Source organism: Varanus komodoensis, unplaced genomic scaffold (assembly GCF_004798865.1).
Source record: "Varanus komodoensis strain SLA01 unplaced genomic scaffold, ASM479886v1 scaffold1, whole genome shotgun sequence".
NCBI classification, from domain to species: domain Eukaryota; kingdom Metazoa; phylum Chordata; class Lepidosauria; order Squamata; family Varanidae; genus Varanus; species Varanus komodoensis.
Genome location: NW_025335268.1, coordinates 46528992 through 46548423, shown reverse-complemented (window position 1 = coordinate 46548423; position 19432 = coordinate 46528992). Strand labels below are relative to the sequence as shown.

Genomic DNA, 19432 nt, shown 5'->3' with positions numbered 1-19432 from the left:
ACATTTATTTAGATCACTTTTTTAAAAAATCAAGGCAGATTGTTAAACAAAGGAACTCCAACTTTGATAATAGAGAGAAATCAGTCTAGTGTATGCAGTACTCTTGAATAATTTTTAATAGGATATGCTGGTCATCACTTTAAGCTCAATCAGAAAATAGAGCTACTTTTGGTGAAGACATGTATATAATTGATTACTGCACTAAAGTTTTAATTGTTTTTGTATGAAATTAGATGAACTTACAAGAAAAAATAAGTTTTGCTACCAGTGTGTGTGACCTGCATGAAATGCTTATTTTGCTAACACAAACTTCTGCTGCTTGCAAAAGAACCCTTTTTTTTCTTTGTACAAGTGTCAGATGCAGTGTTCAGCACAAGGCATTCTACAAGGTGGTGCACAGTGGTTATTCGTTGATGAGGATAGGGTGTTGCTTATTCTAGTATTTCTGCTAGCAATATGACAATGTAATTTTCCACTAGTGTGATATTGGATATAAGCCTATGCTTTTATACATGGATACAAGCAGGCTGATTTATTACATAATACAGTGGTACCTTGACTCACGAACTTAATCTGTTCCACAACTCTGGTTGTGACCCAAATTGGTTGTGACCCAAGTCAAATTTCCCCATAAGATTCAATGTAAATAAGGTTAATCCGTTTTGGCCCCTCCAAATGTGGTTGTGAGCCAATTTTTGGTCACAGGCCAAGTCAAATTTCCCCATAAGGTTCCATGTAAATAAGGTTAACCTGTTCTGTGACTCTTTTTTTTAATCAGAAAAATTTGAAACAAAGTGACAAAGAACAACAAAGTACAGTACAGTACAGTGGAGAACACTAACCTAGGTGGGGCGGAAGTTATTGTTTTCAGGGAGAGTCCCCCTCCATAAGAACACTGGGGAGATCTCTTTCAGGGGTTTCCTCTCTTCTTTGTCTCTTAGCTGCAGGGTCAATTTTGATGAAAAATCTGTCTATAGTCACTTGTTTTTTCCCGTGCTGCATAATCTTCCGGAAATGAGAGACCACATTATTGCTCACCAGATTCAACACTCTGTTTGTTACAGTTATGTCAGGGTGGTGCTTCTCAAAGAAATCCTGGCACTCATCCCATTTTTTCATAATGGATTGTATTCACATCCCTGCCAACCTCCTCCCTGTCTTCCTCTTCCTCAGTGGAATCCTCCTCAGCAAGTGCCTTCTGCTGCTCACTCTGGAGTTCAGCAGGTTCTTCTGTTGTCAGCTCCTCTATGTCTTCCCTGCATTAGCGCAACTGCGATCATGGCCATCTCTCCACTCCGGGGGGCGGGGGGGGGGAGATGGCCATGATCATGCTGGTTGGGGGGGATGGCAGAGATTGCACCTTTCTTTCCTGCTGGAGCGCGCCCGTGATCATGCACGTCTTCCCTGCACAAATGCAACTGCAGTCATGGCCTTCTCCCCATTTGGGGGCAGGGGAGGGGAGATGGCCACGATCTTGGTTGGCACCCAGTGCAGAGTTCATGACTTAAGTCAAAATTTTCATGAAATTTTTGTTTGTGACCCAATTTGGTTGGGATCCAAGGCGTTTGTGAACCGAGGCACCACTGTACTGTCAAAATAAGTCAGGATCTGCCACTTATCAGCCTACTGACAGAGCAAAAACATATGTTGGGATTCAGACAAGTGTGAAACCAGTTCCATGATGCTTTGCTTTACTTGATATTTCTAAACTTTCTTTGTTTGTTCCTTTAGACTGCAATCACTTGCCATCACAGTTGCACGTACAAACTATGCTTAAAACTGATCTGAGTTTGAAAAGTAGTTCATGATGTAACATGGGGAAGTCCATGTAAAAAAAGAAGCACTGTTAAATATGCTTTGTGTGAGCTTAAGCAACCTTATTTAGCTACTTATTTAGCTATGCCTAACATTCCTTTTAAAAAATCAAATCACAATTGTAAGGGCAGTGAAATGACTTACTGATGAACAATTCCACTGCATGCATTATGACCAGACTAGAGCTTTGTTTCCAAGTGAACAAGCTTTTCCAGTCACTACAATGTAAATGATAGCTTGATTTTTATATGACATTGTATATTTGGAGGAGCCTTCAGTCATTTCCTTATTAAATTCCTTGAATGTTCAGGAATATCTGTCTGCCTAGAGCAGGAGTTAGGGTTAGGGGAGAATAGTTCAGAATTGTACACAATTTTCTCAGTCCGGCAAACTCTCTTTTTTGAAAAAGGATATTGTATTGGCTAATCTGTTGTGGCAGGTATAGAAAATCATGCTGTATGTGTTGGGATAGTAAAACTTCTACTCTTCCCAAAGTTCAGAGACTTGTACCAGGGGAGAATTTGGTTTAATGGTGTTTCTGTTTGCTGGGGTATATACATGCAACTTTTGCCGATCCCTCATTTTAACCTTCTCACCATCTTTTAAAAGCTGTGCTTAACAGGTGGGAGCCCTCTGGGGAAAAATGTGAAATGAGTTTGAGAACTGTGGTATATAAAGGGGCCTGATTTGTGTGAGTTTGTTTTTCTTGTTGTTATCTCTATTTTATCCACACACAAAAACTGTGGGGTAGTTTGGGCTATGTGAATAACAGGCCCAAAGTCACCCAGTGAGCTTCATGGCTGAATAGAGGCTATAATCTGGATCTCCTGAGTCCCAGTCCAACATTCTAATGCCTACACCACACTGCTGTCCTGACTTAACATAAGCTTATGACCCACACTTACAGGGACTTCCTCATTCATGGAGAGTGATTGCATGGGGAATAATTGCTATCCTCAATCTCCATCACAAAGGGATTTAACAGATTATTCACACCTGTCAGGATAGGATAGACATTTTCTGAGTCTGTCAGTATAGCACATGTAAAGCACCGAATGTCTCAAGGCATAGCATATTTGTTATTGCGCAATTTGTTGTATTTACCGATAAAAAGGTTAAATATGCTATATATGTTACCACATATCAGTTTCGATCTCAGCAATGATCCCTTGATTTGATAAGCTTTATATTATTTAGGAAACAATGTTTGCTGGTAAATCTTCTGCTAAATTGAATGAACATTCTGTATTCTTTGTGTTTTACAGTAATAACAAGTAGTGGTTACAGTCCCAGATCATCACATCAATACTCACCGCAGCTATATCCTTCCAAGTTAGTGAGCATGCATCTCCTAATGTATTATTGCATGTTATTTCTTTTAGGTCATTTATTTAAAGATTTTAAAAATTGAGGTACTGGATAAAATCAATGACTGCTTTGATAGTAAATGCTTTGTATATGAAGACATGTACTCTGACCTAAACTTATTACATGGTAGCTCAATACTATTGATATTAATTGAATTACATACATATTTTTAAGAAAAAGATCAAGGTATGTTTATTCTGTTCCTAAATATTGCTGCTTTAATATCAATACAGATTTGCTCCCTGATCTATAATTTCAAAGTCAGTCACAATTTACAACCCCAAAATTATTTAGATCAGAGTAATTCTTTAGATGTAGCTAAATAGTAGTTTGGAATGCTAAATATATAACTCATGTTGGTAAAATTCTTCAAGTACTTTTAGTGGTACTTTCTATGGCTCATTCTACACTGAATGGAGTCACCACAAAGCCTTTGCCCAAAGTGGCATACACATAGCACAGATATGATAGGCTTAATTCAGGTTAAGGGCACTTAAGAAGAACTGTGCTGGATCAGAGCAAATACCTATCTAGTCCAGCATTCTGTTTTCACATTGTCCAACCAGCTGTCTGTAGGAAGCCCCTAAGCAGTACATGAGCACAACACTATGTTCTCTAGCAGCTGGTATAGACAGGCATACTGCCTGTTTCTGGTACTAGACAATATATAACAATATAAAGCTACCATGGTCTATAAGGCATTGATAGTCTATTGCTCTATTCCCTCCTCCTAATAGGGGAGTAGCTTCAGTCCTTTGATGATTTTGGCTATAATTTTATGTATATTTTCAAGTCTTTCAATAGCTTTTTTGAGTTGTAATAACCAGACCTGTATGTCGTCGTTCAAGTGTGCTTGCACCATGTTTGAGTAAGGCATTATTTAATCGGTAGCTTTCAGTTCCTTTTCTAATCATGTCTAAGGTCTTATATACATGAGGATTTTAACTCACTGCTTTATCAAGGCTTCTGTTTGTAGGATTCTTTTTGGGTTTAAGATCATCTCCTTTATATCTGCTTTTTCCCTGGGTTTTTTCCCCCTCTGTGTGTCATTACACCACCACAAGGTGGCACTGTGTTATAGTGCAACTGCAGAAATACACAAGTTTTAGCACATTTCAGCATGATAGCCAGATACTAGCTCACTTTCCTCACTCATAAAAAAAAAAGCACAGAAATTGCTGGGAAGCATGGAAGAGGTCATGGAGGATGACAACATTGTGTAAAACACCCACAAACTACCATGAGTGAGGAATCATACATGCACAATAAATACCTTGTGTAGTGAAGTCCTAACAAATGTTTACTTACTATTAAGGGGAATGAAGGGGCAACAGAAGTCTTTCAGTATATAGCAGGGGAGCATCCAAGCACTGTCTGAGAGATATGTCAGTGTTTTCCTGAATTCCCCATAGACTCTACTAGATGTTTCTTAACACATAGGGCAGAAATAGAAAATGCTAACATAATTTAGGTATGCCATAACTAGCCATTATATACAGGATACAGCGTTGCTACTGCAAATGGCAGCCCTATATTGGCGCTTTTCCCCAGACTGTTGCTTTCATGCGTTTCCCTGCCTTCACAAGTAATAGTCACAGATACAGGTCAGGAGTAGGAAAATTTACGAGTTGATTTCCTCAAGTGAGTCTGTCTTGATTCATGGCTGCTGCTATTAGTGGCAACCCCTCATTGAAGCAAAATGCCTAGTTCTGCCTTAAATATATATATATATATGCTAGTCTTGGGGAAGTTTTCCTTTGAGCTTCTGTCTTACAAGCTGCCAAAATATTAGTCATGCCTTTTACCTTTGAAGCTCTACCTCTAATAATCCTAACAGTATGAATTCTATTGACACGTCATTGTTGCTCTACACCAGCTATTTCCAACTTGGTACCATTCAGATATTTGGGGCTAGAAGTCCCAGGTTTCTTAAACGTTAGTTATATTAGTTAGCTGAAGTTGAAAACATCTGGAAAAAACCAGGTTGAAGGAAGCTATGCATGTTCCAGTGTTGGGCCTTTGCACTGGGAATGAGATATAGAACTGTATACTGGTGAGATCTAGTAAATACACTAAATTTGGGGTTAAATCCACCCTGACAGTGAAAAGAATTTACATTGCCACAGTACCCAGAAATGTAGCACTTATATCTATTCCATGGAAAGGTTTACCACTTAATTTTTTTTGCCTCTAAATTTTTTAAAGGCAAGAGTCAATTAAAGCAGTAACAAGCTTTAAAACATGTGAGTATATCCTTAGTGAGTAATTTTGAGTGGGAGGGAAATATCTACATCATTGTTGCCATTAAGATTATTTGAATCAAATTTCCATGCATTTCTTGTCACCAGTAATGGTATGCTTTTCCCTGCTGTCTAGGCCCTATCCACATATCCTTTCTACTCCAGCAGCTCAAACAATGTCTGCCTATGCCGGTCAGACCCAGTATTCAGGAATGCAGCAACCAGCAGTATATACAGCCTATTCACAGACTGGGCAACCTTACAGTTTACCTACTTACGGTATTTGACCTCCAGTTCTTTATTCTATTACGAGTATATTTGGCATCATGGAACTGCTGTGCTTTACCCCCATCTGTAAGAATCAGTTGAAAATTAATTTCTTACACAGATTTGGGTGTAATGTTGCCAGGCATCAAGACAGAAAGTGGACTTTCACAAACACAATCACCCTTGCAGACCGGTTGCCTTAGCTACAGCCCAGGGTTCTCCACACCACAGCCAGGCCAAACACCGTATTCATACCAAATGCCAGGTCAGTAATCCAATGTATTTCATTTGTTTTGTACTATTGTTGAAATATTTTAGAATTTATGCATTATAAGTTAATAAATACTTATTTTGGCTTAAATATGTTACATATCCTTCAGTGGAGTTGTAATAGGTGCATGGGAATTTCCCCTCTTTTGAGTGCATGATAACCTGAAATTGTATCGAGATAATTTTGGGGTTTTTCACATACCTTTAATCTCAGTGGAATAACAGTTTCTTCTATGGTGTTATGAATTATTCAGTTACAAAATTAATCTTTAAAAATCATACTGAAAATCGTAAAAAATATAATGAGAATTATGCAGGCAACATCTAACCAAAGCAAATCTGAAATGGGCTTCTGGCATGTCATATTTTAAATGTTTCTTAGGATAGATTGGGGGTTTTGTAGACTTTCGGAATCCTGTATGTTCTGCTCAGTATTAACATATTTTAAATTATTTTGTATTTATGGATTGTATTTTGTATTTATTTTTATATCTTTAAGCTGTCCTGAACAGTTTCCTGGTCCAGACAGCCTGCAGGCTATAGTGTGATATAGAAAATAAATAAATAAGCAAGCGTGCAAATATTTTAGTCTATTTCTTAGTTGACTATATTTCCACTGCTGCTCACACCTAAGTTTTTATCTGGCATTAGGTTACAAAAATGGGAAAAAATCAAGCTTTTGATTTCTACCAAAATCTTGGTAGAAAATCAAACCCTAGAAACTGTAAATAAGAATATTATCTGAATGTTTAAATAAGGTTGGAACAATGATATGCCTCTTCTTTTCACAATGACTTCAATTCCTTGCTATTTATGTTAATAGAGGAAGAGTGGTATGAAATACTATACACCAGCTTGAAAAAAACCAGTTCTAGTTAGTTTCTACCCTTAAAAATCTAAAAGATCAAAAGGAAGTGGATGGGTTTTCTTTTTCCTCTTTTTTTTTTTTTATAGCTTAAAAGTAGAGTACATGAGTTGCTAGGTTCAGTGTCATACAAATCCAGTTAAAAAGATTTCAGGTAACAGGTGAGTGAGAGAATCTGGCAAGCTGCTTCCAGTCATGGCTAGTAATTCTGTGGTAAGTGTAATAACATATTTTTTTAGATTATGTTCACTTCATGGACTAGTGGAACTTCTCATCCTAGGAATTACCATGTCTCTTCTAACTCTCCATTTGCTTCTCTCTTAGCTATCACCACTTATTTCATCAGTGTTACTGGAAAACTGGTTCTAGGAAGGCAAAGGCCAGGAATCAGTGGAAGGAGGTCATTGACACTGAGTAGGCTTGGTGATTTAGAAAATATATTAGAACATATCATTTCAGCACTTCCATGACTGTGGTATTTGGAAATACTAGGGGGGATTAAAGCAGTAGCAGATTACTAGATCTGTAAAGCAGCAGTTGTTATTTATGATATATAGTTATCAATAATACATTTCCTTAAAAGAAAGCTGGGCTAGCAAATAGAAACACATTTCACTTTTATATATATATATATATATATATATATATATATATATATATATATTTAATTTGAAGCCTTTAGCTTTTTGTTCCTCATTTATTTGCATTATGAGAAATGTATTACTTGGTACTTATGGGAAATTATTCTTTCAATTCTAGGTTCTAGTTTTACACCATCCTCCACTATTTATGCAAACAATTCAGTCTCAAACTCTACAAACTTCAGTAGTTCACAACAGGTATGAGTATTACTGTTTTTCTATGAGGTTCAAAGTACTATATATCTGATTTGTCAATTTAAAATCTTTAGGATGGGCAATAATTGCTGTCTTCTTACAGAATTTTAGATGATTTAAAACATTTACTGTCATTTAAAGCAGTGTTTCTATCATTCCAGGATTATCCATCATATACAGCATTTGGTCAAAACCAATATCCACAGTATTATTCAGCATCAACATATGGAGCATACATGACATCAAACAACACTACAGATGGTACCTCTTCATCATCATCAACATACCAGCTCCAGGAAACTCTCCCTGGGCTGACTAGTCAACCAGGTACAGACCTTCATCCAGGTGATAATTTTTGTTTGTTCCATCCAGTGTATAATTGATGCACAAAATTACTAGTCGTTATATTTTAATAGCTGTGGCTGTTAGCTGATAGAGAAATATGTCAGTCCTGAATATGCTTTTGTTCTGGATTGGTGCCTCATATCATTTTCCTATTTAGCTTCTGTTTTCTCCCCAAAGTGCTTTCTGAAGTGAGCAGGATTTTTGATGATGCAAAAGTAGTCAAGAGGGAGCAATTTTCAACAGAAACTCACTGTATGCCCTGATCTGGATCGCAGGCATGTTCTTTATTGGGACCCATGGCTGCTTCATCTTCAAAATAAAAGTGGACAGCTTAAGCACATTTGTTTAAACATGTGACTAATATCATGCCAAAATAGTTCCACAAGTGCACTGGGCCTCATGCTTGCAAAAATTGCATCCATGTGTGAACGGATACAGTTTCCTCTTTCGCAATGGAAAGAAATAGGATTTGTGGTGCATGAAGGAACATAAGAAAGCCCTTTACTCTCCTTTCCAGCATGCCCAACCCATCTCAAAATACTTTTAAAGCACTGCCACCATCATTCTTCATTTATAACCTTGGTGGAAAACTAATATATTTGTATCAAGGTTAACAATCATTGTTACATAATTCTAGTAATAGTTCCTCTGTGCTTCTTTTCAAAGCCCCTAATTCCCTGAAACAAACAGGACATCAGTCCAAAACTCCTGGTGTGTAAAACTCTTGAAACATAACACAGAAATTAATTGTGGTTTTATTAGGATTCCATGAAGTTGGAGTATCAGAACTGTTTTAAGTTAATCTATCATTTGTTTTACTAAAATATGTCTTATCTAGCAGGAAAACTTTCTAGATGCCAGTTGTGGATCTTCTCACTATGCAAGGCCCCTCAAACACCCACTGTAACCTTTTTTATCCCACTTTGAAGATACAATTGCTTGTCTTCACAGTGAACCTAATACTGTTCTTAGTGTACCTCCGGTTGAGGTATCTTATGTTGCCACCTGCTTGATTTTGTGGGATTAATTTCAGTTATTGTGGGCTGATGTTACAAACAAGATGCTTGCAACAATGCAGTTGGGCACATGTTCTATCTATCCTTGCCCTTATAGACTAATAAAAAGGGTTATCTGGATAGCTCCAGGAAGTGGTAAATCCATCTTTGCATGAAGGGGCAGTACTTGCTGTTCTTAATGAGACAGTAGTGTGCCTACCTCCAAACAAATCCACTCTGGACCCAGTGGTATTTGATCACTATTGCCCAGTTGTGAATACCTCTTTATGAGGTGAGGTACTTGAAAAGCATACATGGAGGATTCTTATAATCAAGGGCCATTTCAGTCTGGTTTTCACCCTGTTTATGGGAGGGAATCAGCTTTGAACATGCTAACAAATTACTTTTATTTGAAGAGGGATGGGGCAGTACAATGCTTTTAATCTTACTCAGTCTTTCATTGACTTTCCATTGCATTTTTACTGTACCCCTAAGATTGATTTAGCTGCGGTTGTGGAGGGTGGATCACTGGATCATCGCTTTATTGAATTGTTGTATTTATTAATTATATAATGTCTTTATCACATGTCTTTTATATTAATTATTGTATTTTTGATTCTGTGAACTGCCCAGAAAGTCTTTAGGCTGATGGGCGGTATAGAAATATAGAATAAATAAATAGATTCTGCTGGATGAGGGCCAGTAAACTGATCTTGAATCCTGGCAAGATGGAAGTCCTCTAAGTGAGTAGTTCTTGAGTCCACAAGGATTGCACTCCCCCCCCCCCCCGAAAGAGCACATTTGTAGTCAGGGGGTACTCCTGGGTCCATCACTGTTGTCAGTGTTGTCCCAAGTCACTGCAGTGGCTAAGAGTACCTTTTAGCATGTCCAGTTTGATTCTTTGGTCCTTTTGGTTTGCCAGGTACAGTCTGTCTTGGACAGGAACAGCTTGGCCCCAGTGACCCCACACACTGGTAACCTTAAGACTATGTGTGGCACCCCTTAAGGGCTCCTGTCCCACCTGGAGACAGAAGAAGAGCCTACAGTGGCCTCATTTCTGTGGAAATCTTGCATTGGGAGATCTTGGGAGTGCTGTTTTCAGTGCTGCTAAAGATAACCTTGTTCCAGGAAGGCTTTCTTCCTCATAGATGTGGTTTCAGTGTGTTTTTAATAATTTATTATTTTGCTTTTTAAAAAATATCCATTCAGTGCTTCAGAATCTTCTTGGTTGTGGAACAGTATATAAATATTATAGATAAATAGACCCAGCCATGAGGAGGGCAGGGGAGAAGTGGCCAGAAAGTAAGCTATGGGAAAACTAAACAAAACAGCTCCATGAATATACATCTCTTGAATTTTCAGTTGCAGATGCTTTACATGTCAGTTTACATGTCACTGACTGGGTTTCAGTGACTCTGGGGTGGGTGACAAATCACATTTGGCTGAGCCTTCCCAGGGGATGCTGGGAAGCTGAAGAGGGGATGCTTCAGTTTACATGTTGTAGTGACCAAAGAACCACACCACACCACAGTTAGCAAGGAGCTTGCCCAGGGCAGTTCTGTTTGCATGCAGCAATGACAAACAGAAGCACTGGGCTGATTGCCCCTGCTCAGTGTCGGCAAACGGCAGCAGGAGACAAGCAATGTTTCATTCAGCTTCCTCAAGAGCTGAATGAAGCCAAAGACCTTATAGCTCATTGCCCTTGCCCAAGGTAGCTGCTAGTCAGTGGCACCCACTCACAGGAAAGGCTGGGGTGGATAATGCATGTTGTACTCACCTTTCTCTTGAGAAAACCAAGCTCAAGTGCAGCTCATTGCTGCCCCACTTTGCTGCTTCCTGCGCAAGGAAAGTGGGAATGCTAACAAGCAATCTTGCTTTCTTGGTATTAGCAGAGTGTGGGGCAGTGAAGCTGGTGACGGCTGCTAAAAGAGCTGCTTGGACAGTGCTGCCTTTGCAGTGGTTGTCTTCCCCATGCTGCTTCCCTCAGTGATCCTACATAATGTTTTTTGGGGTACCAAAAGGAAGACTTAGTGAAAAAGAAAAGAGAGTAGATGCACCAGGACCTCTGTTGAGCCTCATCATTTTTGGAACAGAATGGGGCTCCAGGCTATTGAAACATTAGTCTGGCTTAAAGTGTTGTCAGGAAGATAGTTGACATAGGCTGCAAACCTGTGCATATTTACATGTGAGTAAATACAATGGGACTATCTTCCAAGCAAGCGTACATAGAATTCGACACATACAGTGCAACCCTACACGTCTATTCAGAAGTAGGCACAGTTGATTTCAAAGGGAATTGGTTTGAGGTGTGTACAGGATTGCTGCCTTAAATACTTGAAAAGCTTTTGATAAAGCTCCTCGCCAGAAATTCCTAAGTAAATTTATTGTTAGTTTGCATTTCCCACCATAAAATATGGTTCTATACATATAGGCAATACTTTGAATTTTTAAAGAAGGCATCTTGTCTTTTATAGCTTCCTTGATGCTTTGTGTTATCCATAATGGCATTTTCTTGGAATATGGTTTGTATATTTTCCATTTGGTCACTGTTCTCATATAATTCAACAGCATGTACAACTTAATACAACCGGGACACAAGGTTGCCTACCTTTTAATCAGTTGCACAACCCACTGATCCAGAGCATCTTTCAAATTTAGATGTTTTTGTCTTTTTGTAGCATGTAACTTTTTGTATATTTTTCTCAGTGCACAATCAGTGAACAAAGTGCAAAAAGTGTTGCACAGCAGAAACTGAAAAGCGATCGGAGATGTATTACTGTGTCCATTTGTTTTTAAAATGGCATATGTATTAGCATATTTTCCAGTAACTGTTGTATTTTTGTATGACTTAACTTTCTGGAAAGTAAAGAAAAACTGCCCTGCATGTTCATGTAGTCTGCAGTGCAGAAGATGCCAGTCTGCTATGGAATTAACAAGTCATTTGAATCTATTTCATATGTTCCCTAGCATTGCTTCTGCCAACTAGTCACACTCAGAAAACTGGTGTTTCCTCTACTTTCTGAGTTCCATTTGGAAGGGTTAGTTTCTGTTGTTCCTGCAGTGGTCCTGCAAAGTCAATGGAACCAGCAGAAGCAGAGCTGCAGTACTGAGCACTGTCCCATGCTACAATTTCTCTGATGTCACTCTGATATATTTAAAAGGCATTTCTTACTATAAGCTCATTGCCAAATTCTGTTCCATCCCCACTTCGATGACCTGAAACATTTATACTGTCTTAACTAAGGCATGAGTCACCCACCAGATGCTCCCCAGCTCCTATCAGTTTTCACTGTTTAAAAGCTGTTCAGTGAATTTTCCTGACATTAAGTGTCAGCAGTCTGTTTCCAGTTCTAGTTGCAGTTCTAGTGGAGCCAATCACTTCTGTAAAGATTCTGCTTCTCCCAAAATACTCTGTATGCCTAACAAATCTAAACTGCTTTCCCTGACACTACCACCTCATTCATGCATGGAGACTCTGCAGATCTGCCTTTCTGTTATAGGCTTTGCATGTGAAGTAGTAGCATTTCTGAAATGGACTTCAACATAATTCCTTCTGTTTCTGATTCTAAGGCCTGAGTGCTTGCTGATGCTTAAGTAGCGAAAACAGCCCTATACCCATAAAGAAGGGGTGTTTAAAAAGGCTTAGTAGACTCCAATATTTGCAGAAGTACCAAAACAAAAAGAGAGAAAAATTGTGAAAAATCTCCACCCTGCAGCTAAAACATAAATGTGCATGCATACAACTCATCCCTGGGTCATCCAGGACCACTGGCATTTTTTTTTAAAAAGTTGCAACCAGGGTTCAAATGGCAGAAGCTCCAGCTTGAATGTGCTGAAAAAAGGAAGCAGGAGAGAGAGAGAGAGAGAGAGAGTGAGAGAGAGAGAGAGAGAGAGAGAGAGAGGGGGGGGGGGGAACGAACAAAGATGTGAAATAAAAACCGGAAAAGAAGATGCTTAAGTGAGATAGGAGGAAGAAGAGAAACAATGAAGACAGCAAACAAAACCAATGGTGGTAGTAAAAGAGAAGGGAAAGTGGTGAACAGTGTGAGGAAAGGGAAGGAGCAGAGGTAGAGAAGGAAATGGCACTTAACAGGACAAAAAGGAGTGGAGAAAAGAGTGGAGAATTTGGAGAAAATGCAAGAGAGATGAAGGGGCACTGGAGAAGGGAAGCAAGCAACATGGAAATGTGGATATTCTTTCTTAATGCAGCCCTTTGCTGTAGGTCACCAGCTGTCCTATCTAGTCCTATCTTTTTTCCACCTTTCTCCATTTTCCCAACATCCAAAAAGATACCATTTCTAAGCATTGAACAGATGCCAAGTTCTTACTTTGAAATACACATTGCAATGCTATAGATCCCAAATTCAGTGTGTTAGTCTTTCTGCACAAAACTATGGTATATCTTGTATGAAATGCTGTGCATGCATGCACACAGAAACATAATAAAATGGACACTTTACTGAGTATGTGTCCCAAGTGTTCCATCCTATTTAGATGAGATAGATACAGATATATATATACACACGCTCACGCGCACACAGAACATGTGTAACTAATCTTAGCTAGTTATAATTGCCCCTTTATTTTATTGTAGCTCTATAAAGGAAGCATGTCAGAAGAATCTAATTGCATTATGTATTAGTAGTAGCAATTAGATGCTAGAATTAGTTGCAAAATGCATTCTAGCATGTATTTTCAGTGGCAGAACTCAGTATTCTAATATAATACTGGGAATGAACTAGCTGGTGAAAAAATATTCTGCGTTGCATGATATACAACTGCAGTAAAATTTCAAGGCTACACATTCAAAACATTGCACTCTATTTAAGCTTAGTATATTTTTAAAGTGATACGGAAGGATAGTGGCATGCAGTGTATTTTTGTAGAGGGTGTGACACTGTGTGCAGTGTTGCTTGATCACTTCACTTCAGAGATATAGGAAGTGAGTGGGGAGACTTAGATTTCAGGCAGTAGGGCCTCAGAGAGCCTCTCTGATTCGAAAAGAATGGGAAAGGCATAATATTGCCTTGTTTTGACATTAAAATATGTAGTTTATTTAGCATTTTACTAATTATAGCAACATGCATAAATAAATATGATAAAGCAAGTGTAGTATAGTAACTAGAGAACTGAATTTAGACCAGAGAGACCTGAGTTCAAATCCCTGCTCTGCCACAAAGTTTATTGGGGGAACTTGAACTTGTCATTATAGCTAAACCTAGCCTACTTCACAGGGTTGTAGAAAAGATAAAAATGAACAAAGAGGGATCAAGTATGTCTTGGAGGAAAAACAGGATAACAAATAAATCAAATACATACTTCAATACCCTTAGTAAAAGCTAGAGTTGAAAAAGAGGTTTTCCCTAATCAAGGAAAAGTAACAACATTTAAGGTGGTAATTGTGTAGTTACTTACCTGGCAAGTCCATGAGTTCAGTGGAACTTAATTCTTGGTAGAATTTATACGGTATTGCACTGCTGTCCTTATGGCATCTCTGTACAAAGTGAATTTTCTGTCTTCCAAATAAATTGCTGTGAATTACATAGAAAGCTTCATCTATTATAGTATATAAACAAAGATAACAACAATAGTAGTACTGTACAATAGTACTACTGTAGTCTGAAACTTTAAGCAGATGAGTTGTTGTTGTTGTTGTTGTTGTTGTTGTTATTATTATAACATTTCTATGCCGCCCCTTGCCGAAACCTTGGGGCGGCTTACAACATGATAAAATACATTGAAATACAATAGTACATAATAAATTACCATTAAATATAAAATTACAAAAAATACATTGATTTACAAATATAAAATTAAAATTATTAGTATATAATAAAAATATAGGGGGAGAAAGAGAAGGAAGAAGAAGTTGCCCTGGCCAGATCATATGTTTTAACAATTGAAATGATGTTTAAATAAAAAGGTCTTTACCTGGCGCCGAAAAACCAGTAATGACGGTGCCAGGCGGACCTCTTTGGGGAGTAATTGTGCTTCATGCCCACCATATAAATTTAGGATGAGAAAAAAAACCCTGCAAAAATCAATTTAAAACAATATGCTTAAATAAATGTCTGATTGAAATTGTTGGGGCATGAGTCTGTCTATGGTTGATCATTTAGATCCAAGGATTCCAATTAATTCTAACCCTTATTCTGGGTTGCATAGTATCTGGTTGCTTTTGTCAAATATTTGCATATAAATTTGCAGTGTTACCTCTGCATATCCCAATCCCCTAATTTCTAAAGGAAAGTTTCTGATCACACACCATTGCAAGGATGAAATAGTAAAGAAAAATATTTATTACTAGCACAGATTATATAATATGAACTGTGTATGTTTTCTTAAAGAGGCTTTTTTGGGAGAAGGCAACTGAAAGGTAGGGGAAATGTATATATTTCCTTGCATCTCTAACCATCTTTGGATTAAGGCTAATCAATGGAATAAAGGAATATACATAGCCCCAAATGCATTCATGAAGCGAGGCAGCACTGATGTATACAAGCTGCATGATAAAGCAAATACTGTGCATTTTCAAATTGGTAGTCAAAGGAACACATGATACATTTTAGAACTATGCTTACCAATTCATAAGTTAATTTAAAACATTTTAACCAATCAAATCAGACAGGCAGCAATGAAAATATAAACATAAATCCTACTTTTTAGTAGAGAGAAATACTAGAGGTTCCTATATTCTGTTCACTTCGGATTCATTTTTCACTAAAGGAGCTTTGGTTATTAGGCAGTATAGAAAAGTAATAAATGAATAGAAAGAAAATTTTATGCTTGTGTTTTTAAGGGTTGCACCCAGAGTTTTTCCTCTATGAATGGAGAGGTTCTTTCTATTTGCAGAGGAACCTGAAGCAATGGCTTTCATCAATTCCTGTCTTTCCCTGCACATCTCAACCCCAACACCCATGCTGTTCTGGAGGTTGGGGGACTCTCCATAAAAACACAGAGGGGGGAAATGCTAAGAGCTGCAAGAGGAAGAGGGAATCGGAGAACATAGCCACACTGCCCCCTTCTTGTAATTCCAGCAGGACTCCACCAAACATAAGGCTGGAACCAATCTATTGATTTTATCAGCCTTTGTTTTATCAATTTAATTAACATATAAATCTACTTTTGCAGGTGCCATGCTAGTCTTCTCTGTATCATTCCAATTTTAGTATATGTTCTGCTGAAGCAAACATGCTCTACTAATGGACAAAGAATCAAAAGTAATTTAAATGCTTTTTATTGGATGGCATGCCTATTTAGAATACACTTTTATGTTTCTGGTTTCAAAATATTACAGTCATTGCAGGTCCAAAGTTGTATAGCTATGGCTCTGCATGCCACATTTGGGCAATCTACATGGTCCACGCACCATACCTTGCAACTGAGCGGGGGGGGGGGGGGGGGGGGGGCAAAAAGCAGCCTTGCCTGCATTAGGAAGCTAGGAAGGGTAAAAATAAAGACTCCTACCACCCTGGCAATCTGGTGATTCCTCTTTCCTCACAACCATGTAATCCTGATTGAATGCACACGTACACATGCATGGGTGTAAGTCGTTATTAGAGTTCCAGGTGAGGGAGAGGGGAGAGAGTACAAAGACTCTTTCCATTCTCAGCAGGCATCCAGAGCAGCTGTATGTGAGTGAGTTTCTGAGAATAGGTATATGTCCTGGCCCTTTCCATCACTTTCCCACTTACAAGCAGCCTTATCCATTGATGTGATCTACAAAGGATTCAGCAGGGACCAAAGAACTCTTTCCAAAAAATGTCTCAGCCTGTGATGTGCCATGGAAGGGGGAACCTGTGTCCCCGAACTTCCCCATGTCTTTCCACTGATGTTTTAAAAGGCTAATTACCACATGGACTGTGCAATTCCATTGGCTCTGACAGATATTTATTTACAGTCCTACTGCTATATGGATGGTGCAGAAGTTGGTAAGGGGAAGTGGAGAGAGAAAGGTAGAGAGGGAATTGGGAAGAGAGAGAACAGACGGATTATTAATAATTTATTAATATTGGACCTGTTTCATGTGTGCTTTGATTTCTGTGTAAAAATTGTATAGTTGCAGATTTGTTTGGGGATTGAATTTTTCTTTATCTGCAGCATTTGAAATTTGTGGGGAGGCTGAAAAACTAGAGAAAAGGGGAAAGTATGTGGGTAAAAATTGGTCCATTATGGTAGAAAAATATGTATTAGGAAGCATAGAGGAGGTTGAATATTGTATTGTGCAAATAAATCTGACTTCAGATCTTTGACATCCTACTCATACAATAGCTATTTTCTATTTAGGAAAAGCTGTCAAGGTATTTCCAAGTTTTTCTTTGCTTTCTATCTAGAATTAAAAAGCCTAAATAGGAAAACAGTGATTCTCAGAATTCTATCCATATGATCATAGCCATAGATATTTCTCTGTTTAATCATGATCTCAACTGCAGTGCTATATCTCTGGATTAACAACAGGTCACAGGCCAACTCCTAACCACCTCTAACAAATCTTACTTGCTTTGGAAGTTCAAGTGTGCACTATTATTGTTGGTTCTGCCTTAAAAGGTTTAACACACTGCCCAAATAAAGAATACACTGCTAAACTCTGTGTTTGCACTATAGACAAATTAGAGTTGTGGTAAATCTTCAGTCTGTGTCTGTTTTCCTTTGTTCAAATTCTATGCTTTGTCTACTTTTATTGGTGTGCTAATATTAATTAATGGCAGGGGTGAAGCAAGACAAATTATCACTTGTGGAGTTGTCATATGTGCAGACATAGCTAATTTTCTATAGCTATAAAGTCAAAGAAAATAAAACCCAATCTTACAGTACTTAACCTGGGAGTAAGCCCCATTGAACTTAATGGCACTTACTTTCAAGGAGGCATGTATAGGACTTCCTGTTAAGTTCTGGATCTTTATTTATCAGAAATATCTACCACATGAATTTTTAAAGAATTTAGTTCTAGTTTGTTTGAAGAAACAAATGATGCTTTGGCCAAGAACTAAAGCTTTAATTCAGTGTTTTATCCATTATTGCCTATTAGTTAATTACCTGCTGATTATATACTGCAATTGTACCATTGTATGAACAAATACTGTGTTTCCCCAAAAATAAGACTGGGTATATTAATTTTTGCTCCAAAAGACGCATTTGGGCTTATTTTAAGGTGATGTCTTATTTTTTATGTACAACAATCTACATTTATTCATGTACAAAGATGTACATTTATTCATGTACAAAAATCTGCATTTATTCAATTACAGTTATGTCATCTTCTTCTGGAACATGTCATAACTCTTCAAACCCCGAATTGTGTTCAATGGATGTACTAAATGCGTCCGTCTGGCTGATGATCTTAACTGGGGCTTATTTTAGGGGTAGGGCTTATAATACAAGCATCCTGAAAAATCATGCCGGGGCTTATTTTCCGGTTAGGTCTTATTTTCAGGGAAACAGGGTAGGAAGTTAAACAATAGTTGTAATCTCAGAAACATTGTCCATTGGTTCTGAGCCATAGGTTTGCATGTTTGGCTGTTCAGAGGCAGCTGCTTAATCTGCCATGTAGTGTGAAGGTGGGCAGAAGATATATCTCCAGATGTTTTGGACTTCAACCTACTAAGCCTGTGCTGGTATGGCCAATGCTAGGAGCTGAAATCCCAAATCTAAAGATCTATGTTCTGCTTATGCCACTATTGGATATTATGCTAAGCCAGCCTGCTGGAGTTGTTGTTCACTGAACAACCTATGGTGATCTTGACAGACAAGTGGACTTACCATGACTTGTTCTCTTCTCCTTCTTCCATGGTCTTCCAACTGGTATCTTTTGTGGCAATCCATCTTTTCTACCCCTTTCTGCTCCATACACTACAACTTTATGTTTGCTGCTTTTCACTTACCCTGAGCCTCAAAAAATAGTTGGGTTTATTTTTAAAAAATATTTTTTCAGGTCCTTACAACTGCATTTTTAAATTATCTTTTCTTTGTCCCTCAGGTGCACAAGAACATATTTATGACTTTCCAGTCTTGCTATGTCACTTTCCTTTTCAGTTTCAGCTGTCAAAGGAAGACAAGGAAAGACTCCTTATAGGGCAATTTGCACACAGGGGCCTAGTGCCTAGCTGTCAGTTGAAACATACCTGTAGAAGGGGAAAGAAGCAGCAACAGACGGTGCACCAAAAGGAGATGGAAACAGAAATTTCCTCTCAGTGTTTAATGTTGAATTGACAATACCATCCAGCGTTTCAACATTTCTCAATTTTTCAGCTGAAAGGAAAGATAGAACCTCTCATCCAATTTTCTTCTGTAGTTACTATGATTCCCTGACAGTTTAAAACACACACACACACACGCACACGCACACGCACACACACACACACACACACACACAGAAATATATGTGTTAATGACAGGGAAGTAAATAGAATTAAAATTTGTACTAATTAAGGA

The 19432-nt window shown here is 38.2% G+C and overlaps 1 protein-coding gene and 1 pseudogene across 25 annotated transcripts in view; one reads left to right on the top strand and one right to left on the bottom strand.

Annotated features, from left to right (window-relative positions):
- Nucleotides 1–19432, top strand: part of EYA4 (EYA transcriptional coactivator and phosphatase 4) — a 162144-nt gene that overhangs the window by 102762 nt on the left and 39950 nt on the right. For 17 of the 25 annotated variants that reach the window (XR_006414120.1, XM_044424199.1, XM_044424283.1 and 14 more), the window contains 5 exons: nucleotides 3081–3147; nucleotides 5560–5702; nucleotides 5812–5955; nucleotides 7585–7664; nucleotides 7823–8006. Coding sequence is in view for 24 of the 25 variants with exons in the window: in XM_044424199.1 (XP_044280134.1) it covers nucleotides 3081–3147; nucleotides 5560–5702; nucleotides 5812–5955; nucleotides 7585–7664; nucleotides 7823–8006 (618 nt within the window). In the remaining variant the exon portion in view is untranslated. The remainder of the gene's footprint in view (nucleotides 1–3080; nucleotides 3148–5559; nucleotides 5703–5811; nucleotides 5956–7584; nucleotides 7665–7822; nucleotides 8007–19432) is intronic. The other 8 variants (XM_044424235.1, XM_044424219.1, XM_044424294.1 and 5 more) reach the window with 2 other exon arrangements.
- LOC123034389 lies at nucleotides 16098–16192 on the bottom strand (annotated as a pseudogene).